Source organism: Pavona decussata, unplaced genomic scaffold (assembly GCF_977016875.1).
Source record: "Pavona decussata unplaced genomic scaffold, jaPavDecu1.1 SCAFFOLD_175, whole genome shotgun sequence".
In the NCBI taxonomy this organism is placed as follows: domain Eukaryota; kingdom Metazoa; phylum Cnidaria; class Anthozoa; order Scleractinia; family Agariciidae; genus Pavona; species Pavona decussata.
In genome coordinates, this window is record NW_028145586.1 from 3,522,474 (window position 1) to 3,545,390 (window position 22,917).

The 22,917-nt window shown below is 37.6% G+C and overlaps 1 protein-coding gene across 2 annotated transcripts; it reads left to right on the forward strand.

Moving 5' to 3' along the window:
• Positions 1-11,858: 11,858 nt before the first annotated feature.
• Positions 11,859-21,245, forward strand: LOC146463718 (uncharacterized). Of its 2 annotated transcripts, XM_085084261.1 has the most exons (6): positions 11,859-14,584; positions 17,185-17,528; positions 17,930-17,954; positions 18,832-18,877; positions 19,682-19,811; positions 20,560-21,245. In XM_085084261.1, exons 2-6 carry the CDS (start codon positions 17,193-17,195, stop codon positions 21,079-21,081), a joined length of 1,059 nt encoding a protein of 352 aa, XP_084940387.1. In that variant the 5' UTR covers positions 11,859-14,584; positions 17,185-17,192; the 3' UTR covers positions 21,082-21,245. The 2 variants fall into 2 exon arrangements, with proteins under 2 accessions (XP_084940387.1, XP_084940386.1); XM_085084260.1 differs by lacking the exon at positions 11,859-14,584 and having other exon boundaries at positions 16,686-17,528.
• The last annotated feature ends 1,672 nt before the right edge of the window (positions 21,246-22,917 follow it).

Consider the following 22,917-nt stretch of genomic DNA (forward strand, 5'->3'; position numbering starts at 1 on the left):
GCCTAATGAATTTTGAGTTTCCTCTTTTGAATTCTCTTCGTTTTGAATATGACTTCTTATTCTGTGTGTTCAACGACAGTGTTTTTATGCCACATAGGACATTTCAGCTGGGTTTGGCTTGGCTCTTTTTAGTGCTTGATAGTTTTAACTGCCTTTCTTGTTGAGATTTGGCAATAGTAGGGCAGAAATTAATCACTGCTTGTATCATGCAATGAGCTTCATTCGGTAATTGTTGCAATGCCGGGCCCGGCTAGTGTTTGTCACAAGGAGTTGTATTTCTTGGCACGGCTATTTGGATTTTTGGTTCTCTAGTAATCGTTGTAGATAGTGCGTCATGACAATTTAAAACTAAAAGTATCGGTGTGTTTTTTTTTCTCTAAACGTCGTAGAGGCAACTTTCTGTGTAGGAGTGAAAACAAAATTAATGTGCAACTAGAAACCCTGTCTGCATACGGTAGACTCCTGTGAGGGGTGTGCGGAGTTTGCCCCCACAGACAAAAAATCCTAGGTACGGCCCTGCAGTTTGCTGACAATGATGGCTTTGGGAGTGAAACTTTTATCACGGCAGTCACTGATAAACTGACAACTCTGCTCAAACTTAACTGAAGTTTTGCACCTAACCTTCTCCGCGATTCATTCATACGGTATTTAGGAAAGCTGATTTGATAGAAAAGGCCCAAATTAACGATGTTTTAAACCTTGGCTACACAAGGAAATATTGTCGCGCAAACATTACTACATTTTAAGTCGCTAAGCTAGAAAGTATTTCACTGGCATGCATACATTACGTCAATAGAGAAGTTGCAAAGTTTCAACTTGAGAAATAAGGAATAAAGAAAAAAAGAGTTCAAGGATTCTACTTACCTCTCGAACTTCTTTCCTTCGTATGATCTTATGCGCCTGTGACAGATGATCTTAACGTTAGCAAAAATTACCACTTGATATACAAGACAAGGCACAGCAGGCTTCTTAACTGATTGGCAAACCTTTATTATCATTTTAATTACGAACTTAAATATTTTTCTAATAGAAACGTTCCTAGTATATTATAAAAATAAAAACGTTTCCGAGATATTTATTCTATGAATATTGATATGAACAAAAAAAACGTATTCTTGCCTTTTACATGACACACAACAAAATTAAAGATAAAAATTGTTGGCTGAAACAAACAACAACGACTTGAGTTTAAAATATTCATATCCTCTCAATTTGTTTTCTACCGACAGAGGACAACGATTTCACAAGGCAGACACATGACTACAAAGAAAGTGCTTCTGCATTTGCACGAGATGAACTAAAATAATCAAAAGAGTGCTGTTTCCAAGTTTATTACGAAGTGCGATGGCGGTTATTACAAAGTGCGACAGCTTATTTTATTACAAAGTGCGATGAACAAACGCCTTAACGCCATATTATCCGTTTTATGTAATGTTAAAAACACGAGCAGCAGTGTTTTATCGGGATTTAAAACCACGAGGCGCAGCCGAGTGGTTTAAGACCCGTTAAAACGCGTACATGTACTGCGAGTTTTTTGAACGTCTTTAAAAACATTCCTGGAAAAGCGTGTGTCAAGAGAGTTCATAACAATGATGCTTTTGTGAACGTTGGAAATTAGCATACGAGAAAAACGATAAACATCGCATACTAATAAGGAGGAGGTTATATCGGGTTTTAAAACCACTCTACGTGATGTTTTATCGACCATTTGATAGGTCAATGGGCTTATGAATTATTGATGAATTACTAAATGTCTTCTAGATTGTATAAGTGATATTAGTATATAGTATTTATCAATATTATTGTTTAAGTACTTGATTCGTGATTTTTGGGTTGTCACACGTCCCTACAACCTATTGTTTTGAAACTCACCGTGTATAAATAAGTTATGGTTTGGTATGGTTTCCAAATGCTGTTGTGCTCAGGCCCCGTGCTGAAGCTGCAAAGGGGGCGTTTAGCTATGAGAAAGACAGTAGCTAGCCAGACGAGGTCTGTGATTGGAGAACGAAACAATAGGTCATTGGTTGGGAACAATGGATCCCCCGCAGAAAACAATGGGAGTTAGAGTACTAGGGGACCAATGAAAATAGAGGTCTGGAAGAGGAGCTGAACTATCCTTAGCTATAGAGGGGCCGTCATGTGGAATGGCCTTGGAAACAAACTTTAAGGTGAGACAAATCTCAACTCTTTCAAGTCAACTTTGTCTGGAACTGGGGCGGACTGAGGGAGTTTCGATAGTACTCATTTAGCTATAACTTAGGTTTATTTTTGTGCAATTGTAGAATAGTTTCTTTTAGTATTGTTTATATTTATAGCTTTAGTGTCTATCTAGGATCATGTTATTATAGCTTTAGTGTCTTTTTAACTTCGTAGTTTTGTAATTTGTTATGTAAAGGGCTCACTGGAAGAGCACGTTTAATGAAGTGATATCGTCAATAAAGTTTTACTCACTTTAACCAGTGACTTTCCCTCCGCCTTCAGAACAACCGCCTTGGCACACCTTGTACTGTGAACCGCTCGTCCCGAGCGAGCATTTTTCAGTTCGTAGTTTACTAAATTTTCTCAACTCTTTCACAAGATAACTTGAGAACAAAAACTGAGAAAAAGAATAAAAAAACTTCGTAGTGAGGTTACTTGACTGAAGAAACAATTAGGATAACTGAGACTTGGGAAACGAGAGGTGAAGATGGTGAGCGAGCTGAAGATGAGCACAAACTTACTGTAGACATTTAATATAACTTTTACAATTTACAACAGAATTGTCGTCCACGGTTACTTGGGGAACATTTAATAAACAAAACTAGTGTATATTCCTATCTCTGCATGTTATTTTTATGGGAATGATATAAGCAAAACTCGAGTGGAATTAGTTCTGTATTTAACATTTACCTTTTGTTCTCTAGATGGGATAACTAAATTTCTGATAATGAAGATCAGTCAGTAAAACTTTAAAAATAAATGGGTTGAGATGTTTTGATGCTTTGAACAACATAGTCAAGCAGATAAATTCAAGCCTGAATAAAGGCTGATAGGAAAGCTGTAAGTGAGCATCGTCAACACGACGTTAATGGCGATATCCTGGGGAGGGGGGAGGGGGTTGTCTCCTTGAAGTTGGCTTTTTCTTTCAGGCCGAGCACAAACTTACAGCAAAAATTTAACATAAACAGTGTATATTCATATCTCTGAATTTTATTTTTATGTCATGTTTATACTACAACAAACAAACAAAAGTCCTTATCCTGTTCAGTGTAAATCTAACTACAACAGTTGCTATATTTATGGTTTACTTTTTCCCTTCTCAGTTTTTTTAGGAGGAACCTTCACCGTTTTCGTTTTTATTTCGCTAATATGTATCCCCTGGTTTTAATTTGCTTCTCTCCGTTATCGGGTTCATATTTAGCCGCCTCATCACCGCACGTGTTGGTGTCATCAGGTTTTCCTCCGGTACCAAAACCAATTCTGGAATCGCAGGTAGCACAGCCCTTTTCATTGTTTCCAATAATACCGATTCGAGCTTTCGAATGATCGTAGCTGTCACCAACTACGTTGAATCCTTCTTTGTTACAGTTGATCTGCAGAGATGCTTCAGGGCCAATCAATGCCTTCCACTTGTCTCGACCCAGAAAGATTGGTCGACGGCGGCCATCAGCGATCAGAGAGTACAGTGAAGTGCTTTTCTTGCTGATGACCAAGAACTTAACAGAGTGATTGCCAATCCTCATGCCGAGACAGATCTTGGAGAAATTCATGTTCCAATAAGTCGGTAACTTGGTTTCCTGGTTGTCAAACCCTGTCGCACCTCCAGGACGATTGAATTCAGTTTTGTTGCTCCAGAATTTGGAATCGTAGTGAAACGTTGACTACAAAAGAAAACACGAAGTCATCGCTTCGAAATGTTTCAAAAAACCTTATTAGTTTGCTGAATCCCGTTACTTGTTGCATCAATCGTGCTAAATTGAACGTCAGTTTAAGTTCGTTAAGGAGTTCTTTTGACAGTGTGGAGATGGGGTTATTAAAGCATTGGTGACCATACCTTGAGCCTGGGGCTATGCCATGCTAATGAGTTCCCAGAACCGATGCGGTTTATTCATTAAACCAGTGACCAAAAAACCGAGGGCACTGGGAACAAGATGTTGTCTGCCCCATGGCCCCAGGCTATTAGGAAGTTTAAGAAACGAGGACGGCAACGGTAACGAAAACGCCGCAAAACAATGGGCGTAATGAGCAAAAACAATCGCTTTGCACGTGTGTTTTATATTTTGGTACATTTCTTTGTCGTTCTCTGTAAAACAACAACGTGAAATAACTAAATTTTAGGTTTTCTCGAGAACGGGAGCGTATGACGCAAAATCGTCTTTATTTTTCCTTACTTTGAAGTCGTTCATACTAATTTAGTTCCTGGAGAGTTCGCCGGCATTTTCCAAGTTAAACAAATTTAAATGATTGCGGAATAGTTACAAAAACGAGAAGTTATATTTTTAATTGACGTTGTCGTTACCGTTGCCGTCCTCGTTTCTTAAACTCCCTATTGTCCTCACCGGGGACCTGTAGCATGCTCCTTATCCTCCGTAGTGTTGTTGTTTTTGTTTTTGTTACTTTCACTTACAAAGAATAAAATCAGTTACGATCCAAGGATAGATTAGTGAAAACCACAACCTGTTGTTGATTTTACCTTGTGACCATCAATTTTCATGACCAGCGTCCATCCTCCATCTCCGCACCCATCAATTCCGGTCATGTGACAGTAAACAGGGATTCTTTCAATGTCCGTTTGCAGGATGTAAGCTTTATTGTCTCGAGATCTAAAAGGAGATTGAAATCAAAGTTAGCTACAGATTTACCTCTTACATATTAAATTATGGTATTATTATTATTATTATTATTATTATTATTATTATTATTATTACTATTATTGTTATTATTATTATTATTATTATTATTATTATTATTATTATTATTATTATTATTATTATTGTTATTATCAGTGATAAAGTAATAACCAAGGAATGTGTAGAATTCGCAGAGTAATAAAAACAACATCTTTGTTCAGGAAGACGAACAGTGCAAGCACATGATCCCAGCGTGCAATGCGCAAAGCTAATGCACAATGCGCAAAGCTATTTACCTCTTTAATATTAAATTATTATTATTATTATTATTATTATTATTATTATTATTATTTTATCGATTAATTTTTCACCGTGATTGCTCTTCAGTGATAAAGTAATGATTATGTATTTTAATTCCTTGGACGATGACTGATATCCTTAACTCGATCTCTCCACCTTCTCTAAAATTTGCATCGTTAAAAACTATTGAGCCTGACGTAACGTCCTTTATCAATTCCGTAGTTAATGCAATATTTCATGTTTACAAGTTAATGTTTCAATTAACAATTACTACTCGAGTGCGCGTTGGATATGAGATGATAGATAGCCAACAAGGCGAGTGACGCCGAGTTTTCTACAATCATCTCATATCCAACGCAAAGTCATCCTTGGAAAGGATGACATGCTTGGCCTACCCTGACGCCTGCTAGCTGAGGATTATGTCTCCTTCGTATATTTTGCGTCCCTTTCCGTTGACAAAAATATTAGAGAAACGACGAAGAAAAAGCTATTCCATGAGTCTGCCTTAGAGCTTTTCTTTTCCAAAAGTTATTAGTCTCTATTCCTAAACTAAGAGGATGGCATGGGGGGTAAGGGTGGTGGGTTGTCAAGGGGTAGGGAGTGTCAAGGTCAACAAAATTGATCCATGCGCTATAAAAACCCCTTTGACACAGACAACGGGAGTGACGAGACCAAGCATTTGAATTACGGGGACATCTCTTTCTCTCCTTCTTTGGGGAGTCAAAAAAAGCGTTGTTGGCAGAGTGAACAAGTCGCGGCTTACGAAAATAAACACTGTATCATCCTCTTACAAAGTCCTATTAGTAGCCGTCTAAAAGTCATCTAACTTACTTGTTTTTCAGGTAAATATCTCTGCAGGATGCAAAGGAATCGGGACCTGTAAAGAAATCAGATATAGATGAAAAAAGTCCAAGCCTAGCTTTAATATCAAGAGCCGGAAACTGATAGACCGAGCCAACCTAATTTTTGCCACAAATCATTTCAACAAAATCCTTTCTTCAGTAAGGCGTGTTTCTTTGAAATCTATTGTGGGATTTGAAAACGTAAATAAATATATACCTTCGTTACCAAAATGAAACTGAAAAAAAGAACTAAAAATATATTACTTTGTAAACATTAGTCTGCAACTATAGCGTTGTCGTAGTAAAAAATTTAAAACTGAATTTTAATTTACTTTTCAGGGTCTACCTTTATTACAGAGCGTTAATCTTGTCGAGAAACACGAACTATTTATTTGGAAATTAAACAAAATGGAAGTAGGAAAGAGTTTAAAAAAATATCTTTGTTTGCAAAAGTCAGTATCACGTTATTGTTAAGACGTTTTCCTAAATCATTTCCGTATACGCGTTTTACAAGAAAACAAATTTGTTTTGACTGACTACAAACAAAGTATATCCTTTTCGGACTGGTAGTAGTAGTATGCATAATATGGTTCAAATAGATTTGTTATCCGCTTTTGTTAAAGAAAGCCTCCACGTTGGCAACAAATTGACTTTGAATTGTTGAAAATAATGTCTAAATTTAACTGTTCGCTTAAAGAGTAGAAATAACATTCAAGTGTGCTAAAAATTAGATTTATCATCGCCTATTTTCGCTTGTAAATTTTCCTTGCGCCGCCATTTGGATGTTATGAGGTCATACTGTTGCCGCTATTGTCAGTTACCAGAAGTTCTTTTAATTTTGCGTGAAACAATTGAGTGACCGTATTACGCCGTGAAATCTAAAACGGCCGTGCCCGGGAATTTGAAAAACGAAAAAACACAATCATCAAATTCTGTTTTGTCCGACACAGAAATAATATTTCATGTTATCCAGACAAATTTGAAATGAGGTTGGAAATTATTATACTCTGGTGTGATTTGTGGTAGCTGTCAAATGCATGAATCCGTTCAAGAGCTTACACGGACATGCAGCCTCACATTTTTTCGCTCCGTCCATGCAAAAGAGATTAAGTCGCTGAGATATCTATTCAATCGGAAAAATATAAGTAAATATATTTGAAAAAGGTAAAATGAATATGGTATACTAAGGATTATAAACTTTTTGCTCCCAGCCAATGTTCCGCAATACTAGGTCATAGAATTACAACAGGAAGGTTTCTGGAGATTATACTGTTGTCAGACACTCACTTTCTTTACCATTTGACCCTTCACCAGCTTTTCCTTACCTTTTCTTTTCCTGCAAATCAGACGAATGAAAAAGTGAGATTTGACAGGGGCACCAACATTAACATTTAAGTAAAATAGTTAAAATGTTGTCTCCTGTGTTCCCATGTGTTAGCTAATATAGTTTGATTTGTTCGGATGTTTTAGCTGAAAATGTAAATTGCAGAAAGTTGTAGGGAAGGGAATCTTGTTCTCTGATTTTAACTCATGCTTCCATTTGTGCTAAATCTGTAAAGGACAAAAATCCGAAAGCAGCTTTTATGAAGGAAACAATTTTAAACTGTGTTTAACTAAACAGCTTTTAAACGTGTTTAAGACTTGGTGTGAATCGGGCATTAGATTTTCAGCAGTGTAAGATATTTTTGTATGAAAATTCGAGCTTAGCTGAGAGGCTACCTCCTCGTCGTGATATAAATAAATTGTTGACTGATTGCGAAAACGCTTGGTACTGACCACTGGTCAACAAACTGCCCTGTTAATAGAGCTCTACTCGGAGGTGCAGGGTAGCAAGCTACAACATTCTTAGCAATTTTAATAATCTACCACGGAAACCAGGAAGGGAAAAATGAAAAGAAAAAAGGAAAGAAAGAAAAAGCAAAGGAACTTCCGCACACACCTGTCATCTACCTTAACATCTACAGGGAAATTTGCGGAGTGAATAATCATTTGTGACATCCTTCTTGGTAAAAGGTAATTAATGCCTAGACCGTTTGTTGTCGCGATTAAGTTTTCTTTTTATTTTTCGTATATTTCGATGATACAATCACTAATCTCAAAAAAATGATAACGATAGAAATCCCTTGAAATTTCAAAAAACGCACAAACTTTCGAAAGTTTAGTCTTTTTCTGATAAGCCTAGTCATAGGATCAACTTTGCAATTCAATATGCATGTTTCCAGTTTGTTTTGTAAACTGAACCACCTGTCCTGTTAAACTCGTTCGTTGTATTAGCGATCGACTTTGGACTCGAGACCGTTTACACTTTCGCACACTTTATGGGTTACGAGAATGACAAATATTGTTTCAGGAAATATTTCGTATGTAGAAAAAAAATTCACCGGTCGGTCATCTTTCTCAGAGATCTAACTGCAAGTGTATTACCGTAATTCTGTGTTCAGAAGGCCTGAGTCGTCTCAAATATTGGGTTTTAATTGTGATTAAAGACAGAGTTTGAAATTAATATCTTTTGTTTTTTCCGAGGTACAAAATCGATGCCCTGAGCGCGATAAATACTTTCAAAAAGCCACCAGTAGCTCGGTATATGGAAACGAAATCTCGTTCCTAAATTTGTTTTGCCCTTTTATTTAAAAGCATCTGAGCTAAAGGTGTACGATCTTGCGTAACAATCCTTTACTTCGCTTGAATTTAATTCAGTGGCAACTAGAAAAAGAAAATCGTTTTTTGTTGAACTTTTTTTTGTTGATTCTCCCGAATGTAAGGCATAATACTGTCTTTTTCGCCTAATCGTGCAATAAATATCGATAACAACCCATGTTTGCATGTGTAATTTACCTCTGATATGTCGAGTACGTGGTGAATCCATCCAGTGGCTCTGATAAAATTGTTACCTGCATCACAGTGGTGATTATAGCCAAAGTTATTCAGCTCACAGACTTTTTCAGGTGGAAAATAGTTGTAGGAAATGCATTCGTCATGTATGTGGCACTCGTCAACGCACTGAAGCCAATCGATGGATTCAATAGTCTTAAACACATGGCCTGTGAGTAAGCTGTTATGAACAGTATAACCATCCGAAGACCAAACGCTGACTATCACGATGGATATTATGGTCAACGAGAAAAATAAGCGAATCATTGTGCAGTGTGGTACAAATGAATCAATGAAAGTTTTAGAAGATGCAAAACTGAGAACGAACACTTAACATGCGCTTCCAAAAAACTTTAAAAATGTCTAGTGCTTTGTAAGTGGCTTGAAAATTATTTAATAGCCCGGCTTCTTTCTTATTGGTTAGCTATTAGTCAGCAAGCTGCTCATCTGAAAGACTGTCATTAGGTTTTGCACAGCACAAACTACGAACTGTCAAGGATCATCACTCCGCCCTTACAATCAACTGTGTACAAAAACTTTGATAACTGTAAATGGAGACTGCGGACGAGTAAATGCTAAAGGTGAACACTCTTATTATTATTATTATTATTATTATTATTATTATTATTGATGACTGCCGCTTAAACGCTAGCCAAGCGTGTCTCCGCTAATTTTAGAAAGTGAATGATGGCGTGACGTTGTAAATTAGTATTTTAGGATCTTTTTAACAACTTTTTTATTTCATCAAAATTTTAGTCTTACTATTGTTAAAAAATTGTGCTTGAAAATAGCTCTGTTGTACTTGGAAATAGTCGCTTTTTTTTTAATCGAAATGAATTTTAAATATTGAATTGTAAATAGGTTTTAATAGCTCTTTTTTTCTACTTTTAACTTGTAAATATCAATTTTGTTTGGAATATTATAATAAAGAAAGATTTTATTTTTATTATTATTATTATTATTATTATTATTGTTGTTGTTATTATTATTATTATTATTAGTATTATTATTATTATTATTATTATTATTATTATTATTATTATTATTATTTATCTAATTCTTTCCATGAAAAGTTGGTAAGAAACATGACCAACCGGTCAATTTTTCTTTTAATGTACGGAATATTTCCTGAAACAATATTTTCTTTCTTGTCACTCATAAAGTGTGCAAAAGTGTAAACGGTCTCGAATCCGAAGTCGAGTGTCTAATGCAACGAACGAATTTAACAGGACAGGTGGTTCAGTTTACAAAACAAACTGATAACGTGCATATTGATTTGCAAACTTGTACTTGATGATATGACGAGACTTATCAGAAAAAGGCTAAATTTGCGAAAGTTTCTGCGCTTTTGGAAATTTCAAGGGGATCTCTATCGGTTATAATTTTTTTAAGATTAGTGATTGTATTCTTTATGACATATACATATACATATACTGAAAAACAAACTTAAGCGCGACACAAGCCGATTACCTTTTACCAAGACGAATGTCACAAATGATTATTCTCTCAGCAAATCTCCCTGTAAATCTTCCGGTAGATGACGGGTGCGTGCGAAAGTTCTTTTGTTTTTTCTTTCTTTTTTTTTTCTTTTCATTTTTCCCTTCCGGGTTTCCGTGGTAGATTACTAAAACTACTAAGAATGGTGTAGTTTGCTACCCTGCACGTGCGAGCAGAGCTCTCAGTAGAGTAGTTTGCCGACTGGTGATATTCAGCGGTTTCATAATCAGTCACGATTTTATGTCACGACAAGCAGGCAGTCTCTTTGACACGTTTTCGCGAATTTTCATACAAAAGAAAATCTTGCACTGTTGAAAGTATAGGTAATTCTATGAGAATTACACAACATCTCCATATATCACATTTTGGAGATGAGGTCTTTACACGGGAAACGAACTTTTCAATTCGGGAGGCGGACAAATACAAGTTGGCGCTTGTCATTGTCGCAATATAAACAGCCGGCTAGCAAATATTTTGGCAAAGTGTTGTTGGAAAAAATAAAGCCTGAGGGTTACTTTAAACAACAAATAACAATTGTGGATTTAGGGAAATGTCTAAAAGTTCTCGTAGGTTTGCCATGTGAAATTAAACGTTTTCGACCATTTTTTGTTTGTCAAGGCAAGTTTGCCAAATTTAATTTCTCGTTTGCTCCCTGAAGGCGCCTTAACAGTAGGTATAGCTGTAAAAGCACAGGCACAGAACAGTTTATTTCGGTGGATATCTGTTCAGAAGGTCTTTATCGTCTCAGAATTTCGGATTTGGTTTTTAAGAAAATCTAGTTTCTTTGGCAAAATGTCAGGTTAAAATTTCATAACACTAGAAAACTAATTCTTTGTTTTCGAAGGGCCAAATATGGGTCGAGTTAAAAATGCGAAATAAGGTCAACTGGCATTTTTGTAAAAACACAACAGCTTGCAAACTCAGGGAATAAAATTTCCTTCCCCAAACCTTTCTGCAACTTACATGTCAAATCCCTGTCAAATCTTTGTCTCCTCTCACCGCTTTTCATACGTCTGTTTTTCCACAAAAAAAAGCTGCTGATAGCCTCCAGAACAGACGTTATTGTGTAGTTTTTTTTTGTTTGTTTTTTTTTTTTGCGTTTTTCAGGCGGGAGGAGACAAGCACGAGACCCGTTCATGCTTAAAAATCTTTTCAGGCTTTAGTGTTTTCCTAACAACTGGGAGGGTCTTTCCTCTATTTAATCTGTCACCCGCAGTTCATATATGCATATATTTATATTCAAAGTTAAGAGCATAAGTCACTTCCACGTACGATCATACAGAGGAAAGAAATTTGAGAGGTAAGTAGAATCCTTGAGCTCTTTTTTCTTTATTGCTTATTTCTCAAGATGCATTCCAGTGATACACTTCCCAGATTAGCGACTTAAAAGAAGTAATGTTCGCGCGACAATATCTTCTAGTGTAGCTAAGTTTTAAAATGTCGAGGTTGAAGTTGGCTTTTCCTACCTGGTCCGGTTGCGTCAATGTACTAGTCTGAATAATTCTTGGAGTAGGCCGGGAACAAAAATTTAGTTATGTCTTTATCAGAGTATACTAGTTTGTCAGTGATTGTGGTAAGCTTTTCACTCCCAAAGTAACATTTGCCAGCGAACTGTATAAAAAATGAAGTTTACGAATGTCTGTTGCCAAAAACGCGTTGAAGTTTATGTGCGAATAGAGAGATTCGCCGCCATGCTTCGTGCCTAGCTAAACAAAGAAGTTAAACGTTGCGGGAACAACGTGTTGGCACAAACGGCAGAAATAACTAAATGGCCTTGATCTATCCGCCATTTTCCACACTTGCGAGTTGCCGTTTGCTTACAAAGAAACTTTGAGCAAATACACAACAGAACCACAAACGGAAGGTAAACGTGCTCCCGTTCGCGTTGAAAGTAGAACGCCAGTTTATCTCTCAACAGTTGGCAGATGTTCTGGAGAAGCTCTCACACGTACCAACTTGTATTTGCTAAATAAACGAGTTTCCCACATCATGGAAGTTGAAAGGGAAAGCTAACGCGAAATATGTCCAGAAATGCACGTAATACCGAAGTGGCAAATTTGACGAAATTTTGCCAATTTCGATAACATCAGTGAGGCGAGGGGAATTCGGTAAAAATGGCAAATTTGAGCTCAAGAGAAGAGTACCAGTGAAGTGGCGAATTCGACGAATACTGCGAATTTGGCGAAGCTGGCAACTTTGACAATAATTCGCCAAAGGTTAAGATTCAAGCGAATGACCTGAAGAGAAGGGTACAAGCGAAGTGGCGAATTCAACGAAGTTGGCGAAAATGGCGAAGTTGATAATATATTTCGCCAAAGACCGAGATTCTGGCGTCATAGACTCTGCTGCTGAAAAGGTTTAATGTTTTTTTTTTATTTTTTGTTTCATTTCTTTATTTTAAAATAACAATTGGCGTACTTAAGTTCTAGAATGTTACTGTCGACTCACGTCTGGAGAACGAGATGTACATGCATTATTTTGGGGGGGGGGGAAGTTTTTTCAACGTGATGAAACTTCGGCCTCCAGGTTTTCAGAGTTGTCATATTCCCCAAAACTGTCATATCATTCCATCAACATGGTAGGCTCTTATGTGACACTTATATCATAAGCCAATTTGAATAAGTTGACTGTTCGACTAATTTGCCCAAAATTTATTCAGGTAAGCAGTTTGGTGAGTTTGACGAAAATGTTGCAAATTTGTCAACATGACTGCCGGGTTCTATGCTTTTCTAGCTAATTTACATAATTTTCACAATAGATCATTTCCGAGTTGCTTTGAATCTAGTAATGGAAGCGAGGATCACTGCAAAGTTTTTATTATGAAAATTAGTTTTCATTCATATGCAAACAAAGCTAATTTTCGTATGAAAAGCTTTGCACTTAGCCTCGCTTTCGTAATGAGGTTCACAGCAATTCGGAAATGGTCTATTTGACGAAATTTGCGAAATTCATCGTATTCCTCAAATTCGCCAAAATTATCAAATTTGTCACCATGCCTGGCTTCTTGGTGCTTAACTAATTTTTATAACTTTGGCAATTTGACCAAATTTTGCCAAATTCGTCAACATGGCTGGCTTTTATGTGTTGAACTATTTTGTATAAGCTTGACAATTTGACGAAATTTTGCGGAAATCGATACATTCACCTATATAAGCTATATATAGGTATGTCTGGTGCAAAATTGTATGGTTTTTGAGTCGTTTAACTCTGAAATAGGGTATAGATTTTAACCATTTTGGTGCGAAAATCTAATCGAAGTGACACTATCGTTAACTCGTGGATATGGCGATGGAAGTGGCCATTGATGCCATGGGCTTAACTAAAAGGTGGCTTTAATTTATAATAGTTTGGAATGGTCTTTGAAATGTAATAGTGACGATGACTCTTAGGGCTCTTCACGCGTTTTCCCCCCATGGAGGGTGGGTGGGGGGAAGGAATGCATCTATTTTTCTCTGATTACCTACAAATTGTTAAAACGGATTAGCAAGTAAAAAATTTATATATTTTTCTCTTTTTCGAAAAATTAATTCATGTCATAAACAAGGTAAGAGAAGTGCAAATATTTTTGTCATAAACAGGGTCAGGGTTTGACAGCCTGGGCAGCAGATTTCCACTTAGACTTGAGTTAGCCTCAGGTAAAGGAGGAATCAAACAAGGAAGGCAAATTTTGGGTATGTCCTTGGGGGAGGCGTCACCATTTTTTTTTTCGGTTTTGAGGATTCAAATGTTATGCAGCTGTTTGTGGCTGCCTCCTATCTTCCAATTTTTTCCTTGGGGTGGATGTTCCCAGTCCCTCACCTAATAAAAGACTTTTAATACTGGTGGAATTATTTCTTTGCCCTATATGACCAGATAGAAAGGTAAGCAATTTTAATTCTGGATTTTTTAAGGGCTGGATTACGGTAAACAAAATGTGTAGTTCCAAAAAATATCCATACCCCCCTCCTCCCACGGAAGAGATTTGATTTTCCAGGGGGAAGGTGGTCAGTTTGGCCAAACTAGTTTTCAGTGGGGGAGGGGGGTGACCTAAGAGACATATTTTCAGAGGGGGTATAGTGGAAAAATTCGAGGCCCGCCGAGACTCTCGTTTAAATTCCGAAGCCGAGACTTTAACTAGTTTTTCAAACGCGACACATCACTCTGTGCCTGGTGCTTATTATCCCTTGATATTCCTTCGTTCAACCTCAAAGGGCTGGTAATCGTCCTCGAAGGATGATTCTGTTCTTCCACGATGTCGATGGAGTTGTAAGTGCATTTTTACAGTTTTAAGAAACAGAACATTCTATCAACTTTATTTTCACTTCTTTGTTTTCGACTTACCAGACGACTGATCAATGGAAGGGGCAATGTTTTCTTCGTTATCAAAGCAAACACCTTGGGGAAAGAATTCTTAAGCATGCGGGGTGAAGTAAGGCGGAAACACATTTCATTTGTAAATAATGTTGATCACTGCTGGAGTAGCTAGAGCCGAGTGTCTGATCGAAATGAAATGCCAAAAGATTTCGTAACGAACTGACTTTTTTGAATATTGCCGTTCCATTTTGATTTTGTACCAGAATTTCCGGATATTTTTGGTCGAAAGCATCGGTTTGAGTTTAAAGAGTTGGCGTTTCAGGCCCCGATCACACAAGGCACAAGGCCCTATTTGTCAAGGCGATTCAAATTATTATTCTTACATGTAAATGGCTTTCCGACAACTGTAGCATTTATTTTTTATATCTTGGTCATTTTAAAGCAGCAACAGAACACTTCCTGAATTATATCAGTTTATTAAAAGCTTGCCATGTTTTTGTAAAACACAATGAAATTAAATAAATAAATTTATGACGGGAAAAAACTCATGAATTAAAAAGTTAAATTGTGACTTCACCAGATGAAAATATGCACACTAACATTCACATGCTCATGTCCCTCAGTCGTAGTTCGCAAAGCTTACCAAAAGCGATTTCGATGTAATAAATGATTTCGCTGCGTAAGGTTAAGTAATCCATCAAACAACGGACAGGTAACGAACGGATAGCTAACGGCTCTGGAAAATGGCGAGTTCACTGAAAGCCAAAGAAGGTTAAGATTCCCTGATTTAAATGAAAATCTGCCAAACGAAATGAAAATATCGGAGACGCGCAATTTTACCCTAATCACGGATATGCAAATTTGTTCAACCGATATTAATAGTACAAGTATTGCTAAACGGTGTTGAAAGGCAACTGTGATCCTCAAATCTCTTTGGCTTTTCTACAGGAAAATGAAGCAGAAAGTGAGTGATAATTACATCGCTGATTACAATGGTCAACAATTATATTTCTGTAGCCCGACGCGACCCGCGTGAACAAAGAAAATTTTCAATTATTTCGTCTTGAGCGCGCGTAGCGGAATTATTCGTATGTGCCTGTAGTTAAAGAAATTCAACGGATAATTCAACAATACATGAAAGGTCACAAACTTCTGTCTTCTTACCTACCGTCGATTTGACTTCGACATCAAGATTAACGCTAGCCTGCGAGCGAGCTCTCTTGGGGGTGGGGGGGCGGGAGGTAGAAAGAGGAGAGAGCTTGCAACGATGTCTCAGGAATTTGAATGCCGCCCCCAATACTCCCCGCGGCTCCCTGCTGTCCTGGCTGTCAGAATTTGGCCAATCAGCGCAAACCGGAAACGATAGCAAACGTAAACAAACATGTGAAAGGTACAATGTTATCAGATACACTTCGAAAGACGGGAATCCTTGCTGACAAAAAGTATAGTTTCTCTGATCGAGTATGCCTACCGAGTGCCACAAAAATCAGAAAATTTAGTGAAGGATTTTATTTTATTGTGAGCACACTAAAAACCGATTGACCAAAACGTCGAGGTCACAAATGTCGTCCCAAGGCAATCGAAGCGGCAGGCATCCCCATTCTTTTTGCTTCTGCGATCAAGTAATCGATAATGATACTTTGCAATGGGCAAACAACTAACGTTGTTTGATGTTAGACTTAAGACTTTCAATTGCTGCAAAAGGTTGAAATATCAAACTTGTCCCAAATCTCGTAGGTAAAACTGCAAGAACATCGCTACTTTGAAGTAAAGCATTGGCAGCTTGACTTTGCTCGGGTTTTAATTCCAGAGAAAACCTAAGTTATTAAGAGAAATTCTCGCAACGTTCACAATTTTTGTGTTGTCAACACGACGCACGCGAAGAGCAATTATGTAAGCACCAAATTCAATATCCACCAATCAGCATTTTGCGTTGAAAAATTCAACGCAGAAATGAAAATTCCTGAGACATCGTTGCAAGCTCTCTCCTCTTTCTCCCTCCCGCCCCCCACCCCCAAGAGAGCTTGCACGCAGGCTAGATTTACGCCTCGGTGAGTGGAGGCGGTGCACAATCGCTATTAATTGTATCAATGTGCATTTGTTGAGAAACTTTTGCTTCACCTTAGAAGAACACCATTTTGTCACTTCTTCAGACACTTGCTTCTAATGTTGGAGAATGCGGCGAGAATGCGTTCAAAGCACTATTTTCGGCTGTCGCTTCTTTCCGACGTGGGATTGGCTATTATTCCACTTCCGGTTACACCGGAGTGAGTGATTCATTTGCGTACGGAATGCCCCTTACACTCGTGAATGCTAAAGCATATCCACGAGTAAGAACGGGTAAGTGCCTCACAGAAACGGGTATGGATTCTAGAAACCAAGTCTGAAAATGGTTATGAATTTTAGAGGCCAGGTCTGAAAGAGAATACTGGAAAATTACATGGTTTGGTCTGAAAAATAGTCAAGTTTTGAAGAACCACCCATCCAGGGGGAGCGTCTCCTTATCTCAACAGAAACCAACTCCCCTGAACTAATTCTTTGAATCTTTACAGTTTTTAAGATGACTCCTCACTTTACACCCAAGTTGGTGGTGATTGGTGTACTGCTGCTTTCAATGACAACCTCATCAAACAGCACCGAAGTTAAGACATCACTCGTGTACACCTACAACATCTTCACCAAGGATATTGCCATAGTAAGGCATACTATTGCCTCTGTGAACGTGCCCAGCCCAGTGGAGTGTTTCCGCCATTGCGCCAAAGTTTGTGGCTGCGTAGCGTTTCAGTTGACTGGGACGAGTTGTGAACTGTTGGATACAGACAAGGATGACGCGGAAGGGGATCTGGTGACTAGAGAAGGCACTTTTCTGTATACAATGGAAGGGGCTGGTATTGAGGTGAGATCGTGAACAACTGTTTCATGAAATCAAATCATAAACTGATATTTATATGTTAAGACCAGTCCCGAGGGAAACGTGTAGATTGCAGTGAGAGATAAGTGTTTATGAGTTAGCCTGGTGTCCTTGTTCGGAGAATAACACACACAAAAAGCGAGACTAATATTTTTGCAAACGGACCCAACAAGCTTTTTAGTATTGAATTCGTGGTTTCCGGGCTAAATTATTAAAATTGTTAGAATCTCTAAAATAACACTGACTTAACCTTTGAGCAGAGGTGCTCTTCAACATGTCGGAACGTTGAAGGGAACTCTACTAGGCTGTGAAGGCGACTTCTGAAAAATTAGGCATTGTTTTTACATTCCCGTCTCCTTTCACTTTTCCATTAGTCTGATTTGCAGGAAAAGAAAAGGAAAAGGAAGCCAGGTGAGTAAAAAATTATCATAATTACTTTAGTAATAAATTAACTATTTAGATTTCTGTAAGCCATTTAAGGTAGTTAATCGTATATTTGTAAGGCGCAATAGGGCATTTTATTGGATACAACCGTACACGAGTCTAGTAAATAAACATCAGATCATAGTCATCCTCATCATCATTATTGTCATTATTATTATTATTATTATTATTATTATTATTATTATTATTATTATTATTATTAGTTGTGAAAACGTACAGGAAGTGAGTGTCTGATACTAGTATTATTTGCAGGAAGAGCTATCCTGTTTTATGGGTTGAGTATCCCATTGCAGAACACCTGCTGCGAGCGGAAGGTCTATATCCTCAGTAATTAACAGTCAAATTATGAGCTCGAAATTTCTATCGCGTGATAGCTGATGAGGGCGCAGCCCGAATCAGCTATCACGCATAAAAATCGAAAGCAAATAATCTAATTGTTTTAGTATAAATCTAGTAGTCGTTCAAAACTTAACAAGTAAATTATGCAAATCCTCCTCACAGACACTTCGACAACGTGAAGAAGCGGGCTGAATTTTGTTGACAACCGCTTCTCACTATCTATCACAGAATAGATAGCGGGTAGCGTAGCCAATCAGAGAACGGCATTCGTAATAGAACGCTAGTAGATTTATACCAATACTGAATAGGACAAAGACCTTCGCATTTACTTAATCTTTCACCCAAAGTTCAAACATATGTTTCATATATTCATATTCAGTTAGTAATACTGCTTTTTGTGAGTTTCTTTAGATATATTTATATATTGTCCTGGTTTACGAGTCACTGACTTAAGATATTCAAGCTAGGCTTGGATTTAATCATTGAATGTGTGATGTCTTCACAGGTGTCGATTCTTTTGCATCGTGCAGAGATATTTATCGGACGAATAAGTAAGTGACATGGCTTTTTATAGACCTCTGTTCATAGACGTTTGAAGGACAGTGGTCTTCGGCATATTTGTCGTCAGTTGTGATTTGCCATATTTTGATGTGAAACGTACAATGGCTGTTTTCGTCGTAAAGCGCGGTGATCAGGGTAATTAACGTTTAGCCACGTAATGTTCCATTAATATTACCGTAGAAGCAAAAACTGATGTTTGAAAATTGTCATGAAAGAGGTTGATCTCAAAATCTACGTGAGCTGTCTACGTTTCCGTGACACGTGACCTCTCCCTCCATCCCCTCCCCTCACCAAACCGGCTTCCACACTAACACCATCACCTTTTTAAAGTATAAAGTATAAAATTTTCCAAAAAGACAGCTCTGAGGCAGGCAAATACTCTTGTCAAATGGTAAAAATGCCTGCCATAATCTGCTTAATACAATGGATGCAATGTTTACATGAACGCCGATCGATAATCTCCTTTCAGAGCTTTCTCATTCTTATTTCTGCTTCGTTCGTATATTTTTGTCGATTTGTTATCTTTCAAAACGGACACCAAAAAACAATAAGTAGAAAACAAAAATTACAAAGAGAAAACTCTGTTAGGAGACTAACCAAGAATGAATTTTCAATCATTTCTTTATAGAAGAGTGATCAAGCTGTAAAGAAATTAAAATAAGACAAATGTAAACAAAAGAAAACTAATGCAATGTTCAATAACTAATTCGTAGTTATCTTTAATCTCAATCAATCTTCGATTCAGATTTAAGAGGGTAATCTGTAGCTAGCTTTCATTTCAATCTTCGATTCAGAACTCAAGAAAATAAAGCTTACATGCTGCAAACTGACATTGGGAGAATCCCTGTTTACTGTCGCATGACCGGAATTGATGGATGCGGAGATGGAGGGTGGACGCTGGTCATGAAAATTGATGGTAACAAGGTAAAATCAATAACAGGTTGTGGTTTTTACCAATCCACCCTTAGTCCGTAACTGATATTATTTCTTTCTCAGTGCGCGAGCGGATGAAATTCTGTAAATCATGCAGTCGAATTGGTTCCGGGGCCGGGAGGAATTTTTCGATCTTGCCTTGTTCCAAGACCTAAGCGTTGTTTTCTTGCAGAAAAAATATAAATGTTATTCACCGGCCTAGCTAGGCCGCACCGTGTTGGGAAATAACTGTGCCCTCTACCAGACCGCCCGAGGCCGCACTCAAGACGTCGGGAACAGGTTTTTCCAGTACGGACCTTCCGGCTGGTGAATAGCATATATTTAGTAACTGATATAACTGCAAGGCTCATCTGACTGCTTTTTGTAAGTCAAAGGAACAACGACAAAAAAACATTACCGTATGATAAGGAGCATGCTACAACTCCACGGTAAGGCGAATAACCTGGGGCTATGGGGAAGACATCATCTCGTTCCCAGTGCCCACGGTTTTCTTGGTCAGTGGTTTAATGAATAAACCGCCAGGGTTCTGGGAACTCATCACCATGGCATAGCCCCAGGCCACAGATATGGTGACCACTGCTTTAATAACACCAACTCGACACTGTCAAAAGAACTCCTTAACAAACTTGAACTGACGGTTCAATTAAGCGCGATTAACACAACAAGTAACGGGATTCAGCAAATTAATACGGGTTTTTTGAAACATTTTTAAGCGGTGACTTCGTGTTTTCTTTTGTAGTCAACGTTTCACTACGATTCCAAATTCTGGAGCAACAAAACCGAGTTCAATCGTCCTGGAGGTGAGACGGGGTTTGACAACCAGGAAACAAAGTTACCGACTTACTGGAACATGAAGTTCTCCAAGATCTGTCTCGGCATGAGGATTGGCAATCAATCTGTCAAGTTTTTGGTCATCAGCAAGACTGGCGCTTCACTGTACTCTGTGATCGCTGATGGCCACTATCGACCAACCTCTCTGGGTCGAGACAAGTGGAAGGCATTGATTGGCTCTGAAGCATCTTTGCAGACCAACTGCAACAGAGAAGGGTTCAACGCAGTGTGTGGCATATACCATAATTCGAAAGCAAGAATCGGTATTATTGGGAACGATCAAGAGGACTGCCGTTGGTGCGACTCCAGAATTGGTTTTGGTACCGGAGGATACCCTGATGACAACAACACGTGTGGTAATGAGGCTAAACACGCAGGCGACAACGGAGAGAAGCACATTAAAACCATGGGATACATATTAGTGAAATAAAAAGGAAAACGATGAAGGTCCCTCCTAAAAAAACCGAGGAGAGAAAAATAAACTTTAATGTAGCAACTGTTGTAGTTAAATTTAGACTGAACAGGAAAAGGACTTTTGTTTGTTTGTTGTAGTATAAACATGACATAAAAATAAAATGCAGAGATATGAATATACACTGTTTTTGTTAAATTTTTGGTGTAAGTTGGTGCTCGGCCTGAAAGAAAAAGCCAACTCCAAGGAGACGACCCCCTCCCCCCCTCCCCCAGGATATCGCCATTAACATCGTGTTGACGATGCTCACTTTCAGCTTTGCTATCAGCCTTTATTCAGGCTCGAATTTATCTGCTTAACTATGTTGTTCAAAACATCAAAACATCTCAACTCATTTTTTTTTAAAGTTTTACTGACTGATCTTCATTATCAGAAATTTCGTTATCCCGTCTAGAGAACAAAAGGTAAATGTTAAATACAGAATTAATCCCACTCGAGCTTTGCTTATATCCTTCCCATAAAAATAACATGCAGGGATAAGAATATACACTGGTTTTGTTTATTAAATGTTCCTGCAAGTAACCGTGGACGACAATTCTGTTGTAAATTGTAAAAGTTATGTTTTAAAGTGTTTACAGTAAGTTTGTGCTCATCCAGAAAAGGAGAACCAACTCCAAGGCAAGCAACAACTCGGGAAATACCCATTGAAAGCGCGGTGACAATGATTACTTTCAGCTTTGCCAAATATGTACCAGTGCTGTGCTCTACCAACTAAGCTATCAAGCCAACTGGTAGCCGGTCATTGTGTGAGTTCGTATTGAATAATATACACTTGGATGGTGAAAAAATCACAAATGATTTTCTCAACGTTTGCTGCCAGGTCATAAGTTCAGCTTAAGTTTGAACTCCGCCCGTAGATCTAACAACGTACATACAAATTAGATCTGACTAACCTGCAATAAGGATTACTAATCCTGATTTCTTTAAATTTAACAGATGTATGATTCAATTTCGACAAAAAGCAAAACATGGTCGCATAAAATGTCCTGCTATGATCTCGCCCTTAACCAATCAGTCCCGCGTTATATCGGCCACTAGCCTTAGCCATATAAAAATAATAATAATAATAATAATAATAATAATAATAATAATAATAATAATAATAATAATAATAATAATAATGATAAGTAAGCGGAAGTACCAACAGAGGGTGCTGGACGTTGAAATGGGATCTTTCACTCCCCTAGTTTTTGGAACCAACGGTGGGATAGGAGCCGACTGCAATTGCTTTCTCAAACGCCTAGCCGAGAAGCTCTCAGAAAAGAATGAGGAACCTTATCACATTACTATCACTTGGATTAGAACATTGCTTTCTTTTGAGATTTTAAGGTCGGTACTGACACATGTGTAAGAGGCTCCAGGACACCTTTCCACAAAATTCCATTTGGGGATTTCATTGATGACTGCCGCTTAAACGCTAGCCAAGCGTGTCTCCGCTAATTTTAGAAAGTGAATGATGGCGTGACGTTGTAAATTAGTATTTTAGGATCTTTTTAACAACTTTTTTTATTTCATCAAAATTTTAGTCTTACTATTGTTAAAAAAATGTGCTTGAAAATAGCTCTGTTGTGCTTGGAAATAGTCGCTTTTTTTAATCGAAATGAATTTTAAATATTGAATTGTAAATAGGTTTTAATAGCTCTTTTTTCTACTTTTAACTTGTAAATATCAATTTTGCTTGGAATATTATAATAAAGAAAGATATTATTTTTATTTAAATATAATAATAATAATAACAATAATAACGATAACTTTATTATTTAAAAGAATAAAATCTACTAGATACATAATAAT